This window comes from Dryobates pubescens, chromosome 34 (assembly GCF_014839835.1).
Source record: "Dryobates pubescens isolate bDryPub1 chromosome 34, bDryPub1.pri, whole genome shotgun sequence".
NCBI classification, from domain to species: domain Eukaryota; kingdom Metazoa; phylum Chordata; class Aves; order Piciformes; family Picidae; genus Dryobates; species Dryobates pubescens.
This window is the reverse complement of record NC_071645.1, coordinates 5,801,538-5,821,469: the sequence shown is the minus strand read 5'-3', so window position 1 is coordinate 5,821,469 and position 19,932 is coordinate 5,801,538. Positions and strand designations below refer to the sequence as shown.

General features: G+C 50.4%; 1 protein-coding gene across 5 annotated transcripts in view; it reads right to left on the bottom strand.

Annotated features, from left to right (window-relative positions):
* Positions 1-19,932, bottom strand: part of NTM (neurotrimin) — a 546,022-nt gene that overhangs the window by 39,992 nt on the left and 486,098 nt on the right. For all 5 annotated transcript variants that reach the window (XM_054176077.1, XM_054176078.1, XM_054176079.1 and 2 more), the window contains one exon: positions 3,089-3,214. In XM_054176077.1, the coding sequence (XP_054032052.1) occupies positions 3,089-3,214 (126 nt within the window). The remainder of the gene's footprint in view (positions 1-3,088; positions 3,215-19,932) is intronic.

Below are 19,932 nucleotides of genomic sequence, written 5' to 3'. Positions count from 1 at the left end.
GGCATCTGCTGCAGCACCTCTGTGCACCTGCCCTGGCTCTTGTTTCAGCCCCCATGCTTCCAATCTTTGTCTTTCCTACGCATGCCGAATGCAAAATGAGGCAGAGGTCCCCCTTGGTGGCTTGGCAGACCCAGAGTGAATAACAGAGGAGCTGCCCATGGGGATGGGCAGCCACCAAAGTTGTCTCAGGCCACCTCTGGGCTCAGCACCCCCCGTCAGCAGGAGGCCAGCCACAAGTAAATCTCTGTGATCATTTGTTCCCTTTGCATTCTGAAAGCAGAATGCCTAATCATGGCCAAAATCAGGTAAGAGCTGCTGCTGCAAATTACACAGCACCACAGGTAATTTCTGATTAGCTCACTCTTCCTCTCCTGGTGCATCCTCAGTTTCCATAGCAGCTAAGTCCTAAGTAAAATGGAAACATCTGGTTCAAGCGCAGGTAAAGATTCCCTGGGGGCAAAAACCTGCTGGATGGCAGCAAACACAGAAAATAGCCCTCCTGAAAGGCAGAAGCATCCTGAGCCGGGAGCCTGCTTAGGAGAGGATGGATGGTGTGGGGGGAAAGGAAGTGAGGGGCGCAGGAGTGCGAGAGGAGGGTCCTGGGGGAGCAGGAGGTGATGCATGTGGAAAATGGGAGGTGAGGAGACTGAGCGAGACCAAAACACTTTGTCAGGGTAGACAAAGGGAGGAGGAGAAAGAAGAAGAGGCTGCAAGGTGAGAGCGTGTGGACTGCCTCAACCATAAATGCCACCTTATGGTGACAGATACTGTGACAGCAGCTTCAATGCCATGGATAGGTGCTCAGGGACAGAGAAGGCCAACGAGGCTGGGGAGAGGCCTTGAGCACAAGCCCTACAAGGAGAGGATGAGGGAGCTGGGGTTGTTTAGCCTGGAGAAGAAGAAGCTCAGGGGAGACCTTCTTGCTGTCTGCAACTACATGAAGGTGGCTGTAGCCAGGAAGGAGTTGGTCTCTTCTCCCAGGCAAGCAGCACCAGAACAAGAGGACACAGTCTCAAGCTGTGTCAGGGGAGGTTTAGGCTGGAGGTGAGGAAAAGGTTCTTCCCAGAGAGAGCTGTTAGCCATTGGGATGTGCTGCCCAGGGAGGTGGTGGAGTCCCCATCCCTGGAGGTGTTCAAAAAAGGATTGGATGTGGCACTTGGTGCCATGGTCTAGTAGTCAGGAGGTGTTGGGTGTCAGGTTGGACTTGATGATCTTTGAGGTCTCTTCCAACCTTCGTGATTCTGTGATTCTGTGATTCAGGGACAGAGGAGACAGCACAGATCTGCACCCTGCATTTCATCCATGCCCAGACCCTGACCAAAGGCTTTCACCTCAGCATGACCACCCACAACACTGGATCAGCCAACATGTGCACCAGGAAGGCTTTTCACAGAAGCTCCTGTCAAGGGAAGGGGTTGAGATGACTCTGACTCAGCTCACTCTGCCTGGACTCTGGGGAGTGATGGATCTGGCCCAGCAGTTTGCTACAGTGCAGACAGAGTCAAAAAAAGAAAAAATCAATGGAGCTGCACAGAGCCAGCAGAGCCACTGCCAGGCAGCTGAACACAGAGAGCAGATGTGGCCCCATCCATCACTGCTGCTCCTGTGCCCTCTCCTTCACCTGCTGGACAGCCCAGGTGGGGCACCCCCCAAGGAGAGCTTGTCTGGGCCGACAGCCCAGGTGGGTCAAGCCTCCAGGGGGAAATGACTGAGAGGGAGCTGAAGCACCCTCAATCAGCAGGGGGCCAGCCAGGTCAGAGGATCAGAGACAGGATGGAGTCAGAGGATCAGAGCCAGGCGCTGGCCCTTGGCTGGGTGGCTCATCCTGCCTAAAGCCCCCCAGCTCTCACCCCCAGCTCACGTGTGAGGACCTCACAGGGAATAACAGGGCGGCAAGAAGCGAATTCCAGGAAGCAGCTGGGAATCGCTCTGGCAATGCTATGCTCTCAAACAAGCACGTCTTGGGATTTGCTTCCCAGCAGTCACACCCACACAGTTCTGCTCCAGTTTGGCTTTCCAATTAACAAGGCTACCAATTAGTGCTTCCTGTGTTTTCCTGCTCATTTGCACCATTTACAGGCTTCCTTTGAAGCAACAAGCAAGAATTACCCCCCCAAATCCTCACAACACTGTCAGAAAAGCATGGCCATTGCCCAACAACCACAACCCCAACCTGGCACCCACTGCCAGTCCTTCACATGAGCAAAAGCATCACCTCCTCTGCCAGCCCACCAGGGTGGATGTTAGAATAGAATAGAATTAACCAGGTTGGAAGAGACCTTTGAGATCATCAAGTCCAACCTATCACTCAGCACCATCTAATCAACTCAACCATGGCACCAACCACCCCATCCAGGCTCTTCCTAAACACCTCCAGTGATGGTGACTCCACCACCTCCCTGGGCAGAACATTCCAATGACCAATTCCTCTTTCTGGGAAGAATTTCCTAACATCCAGCCTGAACCTCCCCTGGCACAGCTTGAGACTGTGTCCTCTTGTTCTGGTGCTGCTTGCCCGGGAGAAGAGACCAATCCCCACCTGGCTACAACCTCCCTTCAGGGAGTTGGAGAGAGCAAGAAGGTCTCCTCTGAGCCTCCTCTTCTCCAGGCTAAGCAACCCCAGCTCCCTCAGCCTCTCCTCACAGGGCTTTGTTGCCCTTCTCTGGACACCTTCCAGCATCTCAATATCTTTCCTAAACTGAGGAGCCCAGAACTGGACACAGGACTCCAGATGTGGCCTAGCCAGTGCTGACTACAGGGCACAATGACTTCCCTGCTCCTGCTGGCCACACTCTTCCTGATGCAGGCCAGGATGCCATTGGCCTTCTTGCCCCCTGGGCACACTGCTGGCTCATGTTCAACTGCTGTCAACCAGTACCCCCAGGTCCCTTTCTGCCTGGCTGCTCTCCAGCCACTCTGAGCCCAGCCTGTAGCACTCATGGGGTTGCTGTATGTTGTTCCGTCAGTCATCACCTCCTGCATTACGTGACATCGTTTTGGAGCATGTCAAGCAATCAACACCTCTCCAGCCACTGGCAAACGTCCCTGTGCCCTTCCTGGGTTATTTCTGGCAGCATTTGGCTCTTACCTTTGGGTGAGATGTGTCTCCAGGTGATTGTTGGATCTGGCCTGCCTGTGGCTATGCAGGTGAGGCTGACGTTGCCGCCCTCATTGATGGAGATGTCAGAAGAGATCTCGGTGATTTTTGGAGACACTGCAATGACACAAAGAAGGGAATCAAAATGCAGCTGGTTCTGCTCCCAACTCCAGTCTCAAAATGTGGGGAAGGAGGCTGAATTTCCTTCCTTCCTCCACCTCAACCAGCTATGCAGTATCCCATCGGTCTCATATGACTTAACAGGAACACAGAGGGGAAAGGAGGGGGTAGAGAAGATAGGGCTGAGGTAGGAAGAAATTGTAGCCAGAGGGGATTCTGTTATTTTAGGGAGGTTTGAGACAGCTTCTCCTCAGAGCCTCCATGGTGTGTGAGCTGGTGCTTCTTCCTCGCCTTGCTTCCAGTAATCATCCTGTCCTCCCAGCCATAATGAACCCTTTCAAGCAGAGCTCCATCCAACCAAGAAAACACCATCCACTCCCTTCAAACTCCCCCAAAGGCAGCAGTCACCCCAGGTTCAACAAGAGCATCCCAAATGTGCACATGGAATCACAATCCCAGAACACCATCATGGAAAGAACATCAAGCATCATCTGGTCCAAGCTTGGCAAAACCATGGTTTAATAGTCATGAGGTGTTAGGTGACAGGTTGGACTTGATGATCTTTGAGGTCTTTTCCAACCTTATTGATTCTGTGAGTCTATGAAAACCATGGTCTAGATAAGATGGCCCAGCCTCCTGTCCAGCCTCTCCATGGCTTGTAGCTCTTTCTACAGCCATGTAGGCTTCTCTGTCATGCCCTTGCAAGCAGGAAAGCACCACGAGGAGATGGCCATGAAGACAACAAGTCTGCAGAGGAGTTTCTAAGGTCTACCACCATGCAAAGGAAGAGAAATTCAATCAGGATGAAAGCACTGACATTGTGACTAGACAGGAGCAGGTCAAGCACAAGTGGCCCTGACCAAAAGAGAGGACACAGCTAGGAGACAGAGGGTTATGAGAAGCAGGGCTAAGAGAAGGGGAAAGGCTGAGGAGCAAATGAGGCAGGGAGTGAGGAGAAGAGGGGCTGAGGGAAGGGGAAGGGCTGAGGAGCAAATGAGGCAGGGAGTGAGGAGAAGAGGGGCTGAGAAGCAAATGAGGCAGGGAGTGAGGAGAAGAGGGGCTGAGGAGCAAATGAGGCAGGGAGTGAGGAGAAGTGGGGCTGAGGGAAGGGGAAGGGCTGAGGAGCAAATGAGGCAGGGAGTGAGGAGAAGAGGGGCTGAGGAGCAAATGAGGCAGGGAGTGAGGAGAAGTGGGGCTGAGGGAAGGGGAAGGGCTGAGGAGCAAATGAGGCAGGGAGTGAGGAGAAGAGGGGCTGAGGAGCAAATGAGGCAGGGAGTGAGGAGAAGTGGGGCTGAGAGAAGGGGAAGGGCTGAGGAGCAAGCAGGGAGCACTCAGCCCCTGCTGCCGCAGGAGCAGAGGAGGTGATGCAGCTGCAGGGAGGGGGCTGGGGTTTCTCTGAGCTCCACGAGAAAAACGATCAGCTGCTGTTATCAGCCTGCACCTGCAGAACATAATGAAGACCATCACCTTCCTTAGTTTATTTTTTTCCAGGCCTGAGTGGTGGATTGGCACCCTGCTGCTGCGCTCTGCAGGAGAGGCACAAATCACTTGCAAAGCATCCTGCTCCTTCCCCCCTTCCCTGGGCGAGCCCCATTCATCCATCTGCTTGGAGCCGCAGCCCCGAGCGCTGCAACACCCCTATCGCCGATCCCGCTCCCCCCAGAGGCCTTTCCCCTGCCTCTCCCCACCTCCCACACCTTGCAGGGCTGTGCTGAGCCGGAATGACTGCAATGGCCTTGCAAGCATTGCCTCTGCTGTGCAGGTAAGTAATTTATTGATCCGTAAAGCACTCGGAGAGGCTCTGGCAGGGATTATGTCATGCCAGCGCCGTGCAATGAAATAAAAAATGATGGATTTTTTGTGAACACGAGGGTGATTTAGGGTTTGTAGTTGGAAGTGTAGTTAAAGTACATTTTAAGTGGAAATCAAGGTGGGTAATGAATTATTCTCTGTTTTGAAGGGCTTCTGGGAGTTCATTTTTTTGCTGCTCTGGGCACCACGGCTAATCTGCTAATCATGCACCGGAGGACAACTACTGATCAGACACTCCTGGAACAGTGGGGGCTCTGGGGCAGGACAGTGGAGGGCACAGAGATGACACTAAAAGACATATTAATATGCATTGGTGTCATTAAGCCCAGTGTAAGGGGGACATCACAGCCTCCTGGGAGCCCACGTCCACACTGGGAGATGCTCTGCAAACAGCCAGGTAGCCCATGGAGGAGATGCAGTTAATGCTCTCTGCAACTCCCCCTATGAGGAGAGGCTGAGGGAGCTGGGGGTGTTTAGCCTGGAGAAGAGGAGGCTCAGGGGAGACCTTCTTGCTCTCTCCAACTCCCTGAAGGGAGGTTGTAGCCAGGTGGGGGTTGGTCTCTTCTCCCAGGCAAGCAGCACCAGAACAAGAGGACACAGCCTCAAGCTGCACCAGGGGAGGTTCAGGCTGGAGCTTAGGATGAAATTCTTCATAGAGAGATTACCCATTGGAATGTGCTGCCTGGGAAGGTGGTGGAGTTGCCATCATTGGAGGTGTTTAGGAAGAGACTGGATGGGGTGCCTTGTGCCATGGTTTAGTTGATTAGGTGGTGTTGGATGATAGGTTGGACTTGATGATCTTGAAGGTCTCTTCCAGCCTGGTCTGGTCTACTCTACTCTACTCTACTCTATTCTGTTCTCTCCTTGAAAGGAGGCTGGAGTGAGGTGGGGGTCACTTTCTTTTCCCTAGTATCAGGTGCTAGAATGAGAAAAAATGCCAGAAATTGTGCCAGGGGAGGTTTAGGTTGGAGATGAGGAACAATTTCTTTGCTGCAAGAGTGGTCTGGCATTGGAAGAGGCTGCCCCAGGGAGGTGGTGGAGTCAGCACCCTCAAGGTGTTCAAGAAATGTGTGGCCATGGCACTGTGGGACATGGTTTAAGGGCCATGGGGGTGTTGGGTTGGACTCCATCTTAGAGGTGTTTTCCAACCTCTTTTAGAGGTGAATCCCAACAGCATTGTGATTGCCCTAATGTGCCCCTGACATGGCTGGCATCACTGCCAGGACAGCCAGGTGTGCTTTAAAAAGATCCAGCTTATGGTTTGGACAGCAAAAACAGCCCAAGGAAGTATTACCATGGCCACTGGAGAGGTGGGAAGAGGCAGGCTGAGGTGCAAACAAAAATGCCATCATTAAAACATAAAATCATAGAATCATTAAGGTTGGAAAAGATCTCTGAGATCATCAAGTCCAACCTTCTACCAAATATCTCCACACCAACTAGACCATGTCCCAAAGTGCCACATCTATTCTCTTTTCTGAACACCTCCGGGGATGGTGACTCCACAGCTTTCCTGGGCATCCTGTTCCTATGCCTCACCAATCACAGAATTATTCAGGTTGGAAAAGAACTTTGAGAATCAGAGAATCTCAGAATTCCAGGTTGGAAGGGACCTCAAAGATCATCTGGTCCAAGCTTTCTAGGTGATAGCATAGTTGCAATGAGCTGGCCCAGTGTCCTGGCAAGTTGAGTCTTCAAACTGTCCAAAGTAGGGGACTCCACTGCTCCCCTTGGAAGAAGATTCATCAAGTCCAATCCTTAAGTGCCTCACCCTGGAAGAAGCTTCCTGCTGTAAGAACCATCACACCCTGAGCCACATCTGTCATCCTCAGCATGATCACAGAATCACCAAGGTTGGAAGAGACCTCAAAGATCATCAAGTCCAACCTGTCACCACAGACCTCATGACTACTAGACCATGGCAGCAAGTGCCACATCCAATCCCCTCTTGAACACCTCCAGGGATGAGGACTCCACCACCTCCCTGGGCAGCACATTCCAATGGCTAACAACTCTCTCTGGGAAGAACTTTCTCCTCACCTCCAGCCTAAACTTCCCCTGGTGCAGCTTGAGACTGTGTCCTCTTGTTCTGGTGATGCTGCTAAATCACACAGGAACCATTCTGAGGTTTTCTTTTGCCACCTGCTTGAACCCACATCAGCTCATCCCAGCTTGTTTTGCAGAGCTCACTAAGCCTGCACCGTGACTCCACTACCACAGACACAGATTTGCACCCACCCAGGAACAATCTGTAATCAAATCCACTGACCAGCTTTTGAAGCATAATTAAAACCAATTAAACTTGGATTTCCCCAAACACAAGTGCTACATCCTCCCCCTCAGCAATACAGCAGGAGGTGTAAATGGTGCTGAGAGCAGGCAGAGGAGGAGAGATGATGGTGGTGCTGCTTGGCTGGGTAATGGGAGCTCTGCAGCTCCCCCAACCAGTGCAGAACCAGCTCAATCTTCCTCTGCTCTGCCCTGGTGAGGCTGCACATGGAATATTGTGTTTAGTCCTGGGATCTCCAGTTCAAGAGGGACAGGGAATCCAACAGAGAGAGTCCAATGGAGGCTACAGGGATGCTGAAGGGACTGGAACATGTGTCTGATGAGGAAAGCCTGAGGGACCCGGGGATGTTTAGCCTGGAGAAGGGCAGCCTTAGAGGGGATCTGCTCAATGCTGATCAATAGCTAAAGGGTAGAGGATGGGGCTGGGCTCTTCTTAATGGAGGCCAGTGATAGGACAAAGGGCAATGGATACAAACTAGAACCCAGAAGGTTTCACTTGAACTTAAGGAGAAAATTCTTTGCTGTGAGGGTGCTGGAGCCCTGGAGCAGGCTGCCCAGAGAGGTTGCAGAGTCTCCTTCTCTAGAGACATTAAAAAGCCACCTGGACAGTTTCCTGTGCATCCTGATGCAAGTAAACCTGCATTAGCAGGGAGACTGGACTCGATGATCTGCAGAGGTCCCTTCCAACCCCTACTTTTCTGTGATTCTGTTGGTATGCCAGTGGGGAAGAAACCCCTCACCATGCTTGGGACTTGCTCAGGGAGTGGCAGTTGACTACATCCCACCTGGGACAAGATGAGCTTACTGGGAAGCAAACCAGAGTGACGTCAGCAAAGCCATTAGCTAACCCTTCAATTAAATGTGCAGCAGTAGGACTTAACACGACAGTTATTGTATGCTAATTAAACCTTTGAATAATTAACCACAGGAACTATGTAAAACGTCCTTCTGGAGACACTGAGCAGATTTCTTGCAAGGCTTTTACCACACTAGGGAGGGAAACCCTCACAAATAAGGTCTCCCCTATGGGCACAGGCTAGGAAAATTGGGGCTGTTCAGCCTGGGGAAGAGAAGGCTCCTGGGAGACCTTCTAGTGGCCTTCCAGTACTTGGAAGGGAGCTACAGGAAAGCTGGGGAAGCAGTTTCTACAAGGGCTTGTAGTGATAAGACAAGAGGGAATGGATTGAAGCCTGAGGAAGGGAGATTTAAATTGGATATTAGCAAGAAATTCTTTCCAGTGAGGGTGGGGAGACGCTGGAACAGGTTGCCCAGGGAGATTGTGGACATTGCCTCCCTGGAAGTGCTCAAGGTCAGGCTGAACGAGGCCTCGAGCAACCTGTTTTAGTGGAAGGTGTCCCTGCCCGTGGCAGGGGAGTTGGAACTAGATGATTTTTAAGGTCCCTTCCAACCCAACCCATTGTCTGCTTCTATGATAAGTGACTGTAGGTTTATAGTGAATCTTATTTAAGAGTCAGCGGTGCTCTGGTTCTCCGCACATTTCATCACCTTCCCCATCTGTCGGTGAGGGCCAGAGGAGGCAGGAGAGGAATTTCTTATGCCAAGCACAGGATGCAGATGGAGCTGTGCCCCTGTGGGAATGAATAAATAAATAAAGCTAAACAAATGCAGGCTTCCCAGGCGGGAACCCTCTCCTTGAGGGCAGTCCTTTTGTGTTCTGCATCTCTCTTGCTCAGAAGTGATTAAACATGGCAGCGTTGGCCAAGCTGCTCCAGCGACACGCCGCAGATTTCCCCGGAGGCAGGCTGGTGTGCTATCGATCTGACTTCATTTTTCCTCCCCCCCTGCCCCACGCCCATCCCTGCCACGATGCTGAGGAAGGTCTCAGGGCTGCTCTCAGCCCTCCACACAGGTTCGCCTGGACTCGGTGCCCGCTTGCACACGCGGAGGCCTCGGGACAGAAAGCAGCTTGCTTAAATATTTAAGCAAAGCATATGGTGTGCTACACGTTGGAGGGTGTTCAGGCAGGTGATGTATGCCTGTACAGATCCAAGCATATGTGCTTGCCTACACAGACACACTCCCTGGCACACAGACACCCTCCAGCCGCTGGCACAGACCACAGCCCTGCGAGGCCTTCACCTCCAAACACCCATCCCACAGCCAGGGCAGATGCAGAAGTTCACATCCCTCAAGCATGTACCCCTTGGCCCTGCCAGGTCCTGTCATCATTACTTTCCCATTCATCTTCCTCATAGTATTGTTAAAGTAGGAAACCACCTCTGAGATCACCATGTCCAACCTCCATGACCACCAAACCATGTCCCAAAGTGCCACATTTATTCATGTTTTGAACACCTCCAGGGCTGGGGACTCCACCACCTCCCTGGGCAGCCTGTTCCAAAGCCTGACCACTCTTGCAGCAAAGAAATTGCTCCTCATATCCAACCTAACCCTCCCCTGCTGCAGCTTGAGGCCATTTTCTCTTCTCTTGTTATCAGTTACTTGGAAGGAGATGCAAACACCAGCCTCACTCCAACCTCCTTTCAGGGAACTATAGAGAGCAGTAAGATCTCCTCTCAGCCTCCTCTTCAAGCTACACAACCCCAGCTCCCTTAGCCTCTCCTCACAAGATATGCTCTTCACACCAAGCCCTTACCATCTTTGCTGCCATTCTCTGGACCCAGCACCTGAATATCCTCCTTGGGGTGAGGGGCCCAACACTGGGCACAGTACTTGAGATGTGGCCTCACCTGTGCTGAGTACAGAAGGACAATTACTTCCCTATTCCAGCTGGCCGCACTCTTGCTGAGCCAGGCCAGGCTGCTGCTGGTCTTCCTGGCCACCTGAGCACACTGCTGGCTCAAGTTCAGACACTTGTGAACCAATACCCCAACCATGTCATCTGCCATGACCGTGCTGCTGGAACGTATTTCCTGCTCCCACTGCTGTCTCCTGCTGCTCCCCTTGGCATGGCTGGGCTCCTCAAGCACCCCAAATTTCAGCCATGCATCAGCTAAGAAGCTCCTGAGTATTAATAGAGAATGGCTCTGGAGCAACCTCTCCACCGGAGGTGGGGAAGGAGAGGTCAGATGAGCCTCACTGAGTGCCTGCAAGGAGAGAGAAGGCTCTTCCAGTATGCCTGGCAGTGCCTTGCTTCCTCCACACATAAAACATGCAAACCTCCTCCTTCCAGCACGAGCAGCATCTGCTTCAGATCAAAGGCAACAACAAAGAACAACTATAAAAGTGTCTTGAAGAAAGAATAAGAGGGAGATTCAGACTTCTGCAGGCGATCTGTGATCTGCGCCGGCAGCTTCCTGAACACCAGGCTGCTGCTGCTCCCACGTTTCACAACATCCTCTGACTGCTGTCACCCACAGACCTCCCTGTGTTCTCCAGAGTGCTGCTCCCATGGGTCCTGCTTCTAGAACTCAGTGAAGGGAAGCCCTGTCTGCCCTACTCCTTCTCATGGTCATGCTGCACGTTGAACCTATCCCATGATCCTGAAACAGCAATGCCAAAGCCAGCTGGAAACAGAGACCCCCACACTGGGCTCCCCATCAAATTCCTCCAGGGCAGTTCCCTCTCTCCATCAGCAGCTGCCAAGTCAGGATAAGGCATAGCAATCTGACTGCTGCAGTGCCAGCCACCTCCATTGTCCCTTCTCCCTCTTTTGTGTTCAAAACCTTTCTGCCTTTTTAAGGTAGGCAGGGAGCACGTGGAGAGCCCTGTGCCTTCAATTACAGGTGTATTAGAATGGGCTTTGAAAGCAGTTTGAGCTGCTCTAACACAGCCATAATTAAGAGCAAAGCAGAGAGGGCTTCATCCCTCCGTCCTGCCATCCAACTCCCTGAAAGGAGGTTGGAGTGAGGTGGGGGTTGGTCTCTTCTCCCTAATATCAGGCAACAGAATGAGAAGAAATGGCCTGAAATTGTGCCAAGGGAAGTTTAGGTTGGAGATTAGGAACAATTTCTTTGCTGCAAGAGTGGTCAGGCATTGGAAGAGGCTGCCCAGGGAGGTGGTGGAGTCACCACCCTTGGAGGTGTTCAAGCATGTGTGGCCATGGCACTGTGGGATGTGGTTTAATGGCCATGGTGGTGTTGGGTTGATGGTTGGGCTGGATGATCTTAGAGGGTTTTTTCCAACCAAACCAATTCTATTAGTCCACATAGCCCCAGAGCTCACAGGGTGTGAGGAAGAGCAAACACAGCCTTAGAACCTGCTTCCAGCCACCCTGCTTGGTCATGTAGGCTTGTGGCCAAACCTCCTTGAAGTATGTGTGCTGACCTTGCCCCCCCAGGTGCGCACCATCACTCCCCTCCCCACCTCTGTGCTCCGGTGGGCTCGGCTTTGCTGACCAAGCTCCTGTCAGCAGCCAAAGATGTGAAGAAAGCAGTTTGGAACCAAAGAGGACACATGTAACCGCCTTAATAAGCAATTAATAAATAACTAATGACAATTGCTGGCGTTAAAGCCAGGCATAATGAGATATGTCATACAGCAGCGAGATGTCTCTGAGTGATTCCCCCAGCAGGCAGCAGCTCCTGTTGCAGCAAAGCTCTCCCCAGCTTGGAGGACAGGAGATTTTTTACAGCAGGTTCTATGGCTTCAGCATCATCATAACTCAGAGGAGGAGGAGGGTGGGGGAAGATGGGGGGCGGGGGGAAGGAACAAGACGGTTCCAATCATTCATTAGTAAAGTATTTGTGAGCGCGGGCATAATTCACGGCGTAAGCAGCAGGGTTTCTGCAGATAAACTTTACAGCTAAGTGCCAAAAGGGAGCCCAATCTGATTCCACTTATGACAGCATAAATCAGCAGCACTCCTACTGCAGTCGAGGAAGGACATGCCAGAGCAAACATGGCACGGCAGGAGAGGCAGGTCTCCAGCACAAGGACTTGGCCCTCAGCTTTGGGTGAGTCCACCCATTAGCCTAATGATGCTGATCCCGTTTAGAAACTGCTTCATATTCCTCTTTCAAATCAAACCCACAGCACCCAACCTTCCCTTAGAACCCCCTAAAGCTGTAAGAATCATGAGGTCTTGGGTGACAGGTTGGACTTGATGATCTTTGAGGTCTTATTCCAACCTTATTGATTCTATGATTCTATTCTATGATTCCATGAATTCCGTTTTAGCACTGCAAGCCAGGAAGAAGCGCAGACAAACAAGGGCTGCTCGACGGCTCAGCTCCCTGTCTAGACAGATCTCATTTGCAGCTCCACACATGCTGCACAGAGCAAGGATCTAGTTTCCAGTTTTTTTGCACCTCGAGCCACCTGGGATTCCCCCAGCAAGTCAAACAACGCCTCATGAAAGGCAGAAAATTGAAGGATCTTGAAACCTTAGATAACTGCCTCACCTTTCCGGCAGTATTGACACCTCTCCTCGAGGCAGCCTCTCACAAATACCTCCACAGTGACCATCAAGCCAAGAGTGACTCCATCTCCCCCTGCTCAGGGTCCCCACCTCTGCCCCTCTCATCCCACTCAGGCTCCGTCAGCCTCCCCCGGGTAAAGTCCCCAAGCCGGGGACGAGTCGCCGCACGCCGAGGGGACCCGAGAAAAGTTGGAACATGACTGCTTGTTAATAGAAAGCTTGTCAAAGCCATCACCTAGAAATGCTGGATGTCTTTATTAGATTCCTTTATCTCCCCTCGAGATCGGAGGGACACGAGGAGATGATTCTCAGCGGAGATGTCATCATCCAGAAACTAATTAAAGGCTGCGCGGGAAGCCAGGCCACGCGCACTCTGGAGAACAAAATGCATTAGCAACCCGAGCCGAGGAAAATATTACAAGTGAACTTCAGAGCAGAGAGGGCAAGCTAGGGATTTGACAACAGCTCTCCTCTCCCCATCTTTCCTCCTGCTCAACTCCGCACTCCCTCGTCCTGTCCCCCAGCCAAACAGAAAAACTCCAAACCCAACCCAACCAAACAAAACCAAACTGAACAAAAGCACCAAAAAAACCCCAACCAAACCAGAAGACCCCAAAACCCAACCAAACAAACCCAAACCAAACAAAAGCACCAAACAAAACCTAACCAAATCAAAAGACCCCAAAACCCAACCAAACAACCAAAACCCCAAGCCCCAACCAACCAACCCCAAACCAATCAAAAGCACCAAACAAAACCCAACCAAACCAAAAGACCCCAAAACCCAAACAACCAAAACCCCAAACCCCAACCAACCAAACCCAAACCAAACAAAACCCCAACCAAAACCCAACCAAACAAAAAAATCCAAAACCCAACCAAACAACCAAAACCCAACCAACCAAGCCAACCAACCAAAACCCCAAACAAAACCCAACCAAACTGAAAAAATCCAAAGCCCAAACAACCAAACCCAAACCAAACAAAAGCACCAAACAAAACCCAACCAACCAAAAAGAAAACCAAAACCCAACCAAACCTCAAACAAAACCCAAGCAAACAAAAAAAACCCCCAAACCCAACCAAACCAAACAAATCCAAATCACACAAACCCAACCAACTAAAAAACCCACAAACCCCCAACCAACCAACCAACCCCAAACCAATCAAAAGCACCAAACAAAACTCTGCCAAACAAAAAAACCCAAAACCCAACCAAAAAAACCAAAACCAAAACCAAAACCAAACCAAAGCACTAAACAAAACTCAACCAAACAAAAAAATCCCAAACCCCAACCAACCAACCAAAACCAAACCCAGTTCCCTCAGCTGCTCCTCAGAAGACTTGTGCTCTAGATCCCTATATATTATGGTACTTCAGGACATGGCCTAGTGGTCTGGAGGTGTTGTGCAGAAGGTTGAACTTGCTGATCTTAGAGATCTTTTCCAACCTTAATGATTCTATGATTCTATTGTATTACTTACCTGGTCCATCAGCACACTTTGTCCTGATAAACTCAACATGAAACCTCAGCTCCTTTCCTCCTAACCCAGCCCCAGCAGGCAAGGGACCATACCCTACATCTCTGACACAGGCCCTGCTTCCAGAGAATGCAGGGTTCTCCCCAGTCCTCCCCTCAGCTCTTCATCCATAAGAATCAAGCATCAGAGAGAGGGCTGAACATACCAAACCAGCCACTCATCAAAAGGGAGCCAGTAGGAACAAAGGAGCTCACACATCCTCTTGGAAGATAAATCAGATGCTCTAATGCAGCCTGCATCTCCAAGGAATGTAGGGCAGGTGTCTCTGAAGTGAAGTATTAGTTAAAATGATGCTCTTTAAATTACATTCCAGCTATTTCAGGCAGCCAGGTTGTGTGTGGGTTGGGTTGGTTGGGGTTTTGGTGTTGTGTTTTTTTCTTTCTTTTCTTTTATGATCTATCTAGAGGCTTAAAAAGACACAGAGAGAAATAAATCTCCCTTCCATTAAACACACACTATGCTCTTGCATATTTGTTCTTATCTCTGCTCTCTCGCTCCCCCAGCTCGAGCACAAAGTAAGTGTTTATGATGAGACCGACACTAATCTAATTCCAGGAGCCCATGCCTGGGGAAATGCATGGTGGCTCATCTGCCCAGGGAAGGAGCAGTGCTTCCCCCAAAATGCTGCAATGGATATCAGGGTAAAAACAAAGCAAGCAACCAACCAAAAAAACCCAAAGAAAACCCAAACCCAAACAAAAAGCCCAAACAAAAACCAACCAAACCAAACAAAAAACCCAAACACCCAAATCAAACCAACAAACCAAACAAAAAAACCAAACAAACCCCAACCAACCAAAAAACCCAAACAAAACCCAACCAAACAAAAAACCCAAACATAAAACCCAAACAAGCCAACCAACCAAAACAAACAAAAGCCTACAAGCAACCAAAAACCGCAACCAAAACCCCAACAAAATACCCAAACAAAACCCAACCAATCCAACCAACGAACAACAAAAAAAGCCAAACAAAACCCACCCAACCAAAAAAACCCTAAAACAAGCAACCAAACCCCCCAAACTAAACCCAACAAAACCAAACAAAAAGCCCAAACAAAACCCAACCAATCCAAACAAAGAAAAAAGCCAAACAAAACCCAACCAACCAACCAACCCAAAAACCAACCAACCAACAAACCCAACCCAACCAACCCACCCAAATAAAAACCCACAAGCAACCAAACAAAAAACCCAAACAAAAACCAACCAACCCAACCAAAACCCAACCAAACCTAACAAAAAACCAACCAATACAATCCAATCCAATCCAACCAACCAACCAACCAACAAACCCAAACAAAACCCACCCAACCAACCAACCAACCCAACCAAATAAAAACCCCTAACCAACCAACCAAAAAACCCAACCAAAACCCAACCAACCAAAAAACCCAAACAAAACCCAACCAACCAAAAAACCCAACCCACCCAACCCAAACAAATAAAAACCCACAACCAACCAACCAAAAAACCCAAACAAAACCCAACCAAACAAAATGCCCAAACAAAACCCAACCAAACTAACCAAACAACCCCAACAAAAACCAACCAACCAACCCAACCAAAACCCACCCACCCAACCAACCAAAAAACCCAACCAAAACCCAACCAACCAATAAACCCAACCCAAACCCAACCAACCAACCAAAAAACCCAAACCCCAACAAAACCAAACAAAAAGCCCAAACAAAACTCAACCAATCCAACCAACCAACCAAACAAAAAAAAAAACCCAACAAAAAACCCAAACAAAACCCAACCAACCAAAAATGCAAACCATTTCTAACCCCACAAGTGCTGCTGTCATCACTGCTTGTCCCTAGGCAGCCTCTCCCCTCCCAAGTGCTCTGCACACTAAGCTCCAGCCCTTGCAGTTGGCTCCTTGTGCTCCAGCAAGAGCTTTGACTTCTGCTGAGCTTTCTCCTGTGTTCACCTTTGACACTGGTGAAACATGAATGGATCAGGCTGGGAGCACAACTGTATTACTCTGTGATTAGGTGGTCTGGAGGCTGCTACTTATGATCAGACCCTTTGTTCATCTTCGTATAAAGCTGGAGGTCAGCAAGGTCCAGCAGTTCAAAATGAACCACAGGTGAAGTGATTGATGTAGCTCCTTCTGTCCCTATGGGTACACATCTTTTCATACCAGACTTGTGAACTGCTCCACCACTCTGCCAGAGGCAGATCCACCTTCCTAAGGCTGCCCTGCTTCACTTCTTCTACACCTTAGATATTTCTTTAAACAGCCCTGTTCTTACAGGTTCTCCTCCTTGAGCTCCAAGAGCCCCTTATCCACCATCCTCAGTCCTCCTGTGGAATACTTTTGCCCCAAGGCACCTTCTTTGCATCCATCCTGACCCAATACACCAGCTGCCCCAAACCCAAAGCTTGGAGAGAGCTGAAAGAAACAAGAAGAGCAAACACCAAGGAGCCAGAGCCCATGCCTTAAAATGTCCTTAAAAGAGAGACCTTAGCACTGCAAAGGTGGGTCTCTGCTACCTAAATTAATCCCCCCCACAGTCCAAGGACAACTCTTTCCTGCAGGTGCCCAGCTTCTCTTGGTACCCACACACATCACTCCCCCCAGAGTCTGCCAGCAAGGTGGGCACTAAAAGCCCTATCATCCAAACACACCAGTGAGATAAGAGGGTCTTATTATCCCCTCTTTATGGATAGAGAAATGAAGCCCAAAGAGCAAATGGCCCAGAAGCATCCATTTGGATCAATGCTCTATCAGCACCTGCTCTTCAGGCTCCACAGAGCTTGGGAAGCCATGGATAAAGGAAGCAGGAGGGTGAGGACAGCTGCCAGGCCAGGTATTTTCAATGGGCCACACAAGATGAGAGCACTGCAGTCAAAAATGAGTCACCAGGCAGTAGAGAGCACAGCTGGATGTCTGCATCTGCAGAGGGGCAATTAAAACCTCATTACCAAACTGCACCCCAGCCAGGGGATGTTTGGTGGGCACAGACTTGAACACAAGGAGTTCCATCTAAACATGAGGAGCAACTACTTGAATTTGAGGGTGATGGGAGCCCTGAAATGGGCTGCCCAGAGAGGTGATAGAGTCTACAGCTCTGGAGACATCCAAAACCTGCCTGGATGTTTTCCTTGAGGATCACCAGAGGTCCCTTCTAACCCCTACCATTCTGTGATTCTGTGAGTTAAAAGGGAAAGGGTAAGTGATGCTGCCACAAGGCAGTGACATAGATCAGTGTCCCCAGGGTACTTGGTGGGGGCTGTTCCCCTATTCCATGAGGGCCTGCTCCTACATGTCCCAGTTCAAACAATGACAGAATTCCAGGCTGGAACATGCACCAGTACATGGTTTAGTTGTTTAGGTGGGTTGGATTGGTTGATGGGTTGGACGTGATGATCTTGAAGGTCTCTTCCAACCTGGTTCAGTTCGGTTCTGTTCTATTCTAGTCTAGTCTAGTCTAGTCTAGTCTAGTCTAGTCTATTCAGAGTGGCTACCAGGAGGATGGAGATTCCCTTTTCAGAAGGAGTCCCATAGTGCAGGTCTCCCCTGAGCCTCCTCATCTCCAGGCTAAGCAACCCCAACTCCCTCAGCCTCTCCTCACAGGGCTGTGCTCCAGACCCCTCCCCAGCTTTGTTGCCCTTCTCTGGACACCTTCCAGCAACTCAACATCTTTCCTAAACTGAGGAGCCCAGAACTGGACACAGGACTCAAGGTGTAGCCTAACCAGTGCTGAGTACAGGGGCAGAATGACTTCCCTGCTCCTGCTGGCCACACTATTCCTGATGCAGGCCAGGATGCCATTGGCCTTCTTGGCCACCTGGGCACACTGCTGGCTCATGTTCAGCCTACTATCAACCAGTACCCCCAGGTCCCTTTCTGCCTGGCTGCTCTCCAGCCACTCTGAGCCCAGCCTGTAGCACTACCTGGGGTTGTTGTGGCCAACGTGTAGAACCCTTCACTTCGACATGCTAAACCTCATGCCATTGGACTCTGCCCATCTGTCCAGCCTTCTATCACAGATCACAGAATCACCAAGGTTGGAGGAGACCTCAAAGATCACCAATGGCTCCTTCTCCTCTGTTTAATCATTTTGGAAGCTCTTTAGAATCAATAAGGTTGGAAAAGACCTCAGAGATCATCAAGTCCAACCTGTCACCCAACACCTCATGGCTCCAAGTGCCACATCCAATCCCCCCTTGAACACCTCCAGGGATGGTGACTCCACCACCTCCTGGGTAGTACATTCCAATGGCTAACAACTCTTTCTGTGAAGAACTTTCTACTCACCTCCAGCCTAAACTTTCCCTGGCACAGCCACAGTTCCCTTTCTTTTCTTTCCTCTTTCATTTGAAAGCGAAAAAAAAAAACAACCCAAACCAACAAAAAAACCCCAAACCACCAAAAAACCCAAAACACCAAACCCCTGTGGTTCTCCAACTCCAAACTCCTGCCTGTTTTCAGCTTGCCTCCAGCCTCTTTAATTAAGTTACTTTCCATTATTTTTTATCTAGTCCATTTGTCTACATCCCTCCTCCCTCCCTCCCCCTCTCCCCGCTCCCTCCGCCGCTTCTCCCTCGCCCTCCCTCGCTCTTCCTCTCCTCCCCCAAGGCAGGCTGGGTATGAAATCTTACATTTCCATTTGGCTAACAATCACTTTGAATTTTTAACTGCTATTAAATTGGATCAGGGCCGGTCACTGGGCCGCAGTTGCCGAGCTGTGATATTTACTCGCGCCAGTCAAAGGGAGATGAAATTGCAGCACTGATACGGGGTGGGGGGGGAAGCACAGATTTATTCTGCCTGTGGTAACTTGCAAACAGGCACCAATCCCTTTGGATTTTCCCAGCCCAGTTCAAAGGAAACTCTTATGCTCAACCATGAATGTATTGTAATGTCTTTAATAAATCAATTACTTGTTGGCAGGGAAGTGTCGCTGCATCTCCCAAGCCTTGTAATCGCCTCGGCCTCGCTGTGTTTTAAGGGCTGGGAGAAAAAAAACCATGGAGCCAAAATGGAACAGCAGTGGAGGGCAAACCAGATCTGCTTCATCTTGCCCAGAGGAGATGCCAAAAGAATTTTGCATGGTTTAAAACAATACCACCCCCACCCCGACCAAGCACAGAATCAGAGAGCCTTTCTGCTTGGAAGAGAGCGGTGAGGGGCTGGGGTGTGTCCAGAGAGAGCCAATGAAGCTGGGGAAGGGTCTGGAGAACAGGGCTGGGGAGGAACAGCTGAGAGAACTGAGGGTGTTCAGCCTGGAGAACAGGAGGATGAGGGGAGACCACAGAGAGGTCATTCTCCCCCTGTACACAGCACTGGTTAGGCCACACCTTGAGTCCTGTGTCCAGTTCTGGGCTCCTTAGTTTAGGAAAGATGTCGAGTTGCTGGAAGGTGTCCAGAGAAGGGCAACAAAGCTGGGGAGGGGTCTGGAGCACAGCCCTGTGAGGAGAGGCTGAGGGAGCTGGGGTTGCTTAGTCTAGAGAAGAGGAGGCTCAGGGGACACCTTCTTGCTCTCTAAGACTACCTGAAGGGAGGTTGTAGCCAGGTGGGGGTTAGTCTCTTCTCCCAGGCAAGCAGCACCAGAATGAGAGGACACAGTCTCCAGCTGTGCCAGGGGAGGTTCAGATGGGATGTTAGGAAGAAATTCTTCATAGAGAAGTTCTTCCCAGAAAGAGTTGTTAGCCATTGGAATGTGCTGCCCAGGGAGGTGGTGGAGTCCCCATTCCTGGAGGTGTTTAGGAGGAGACTG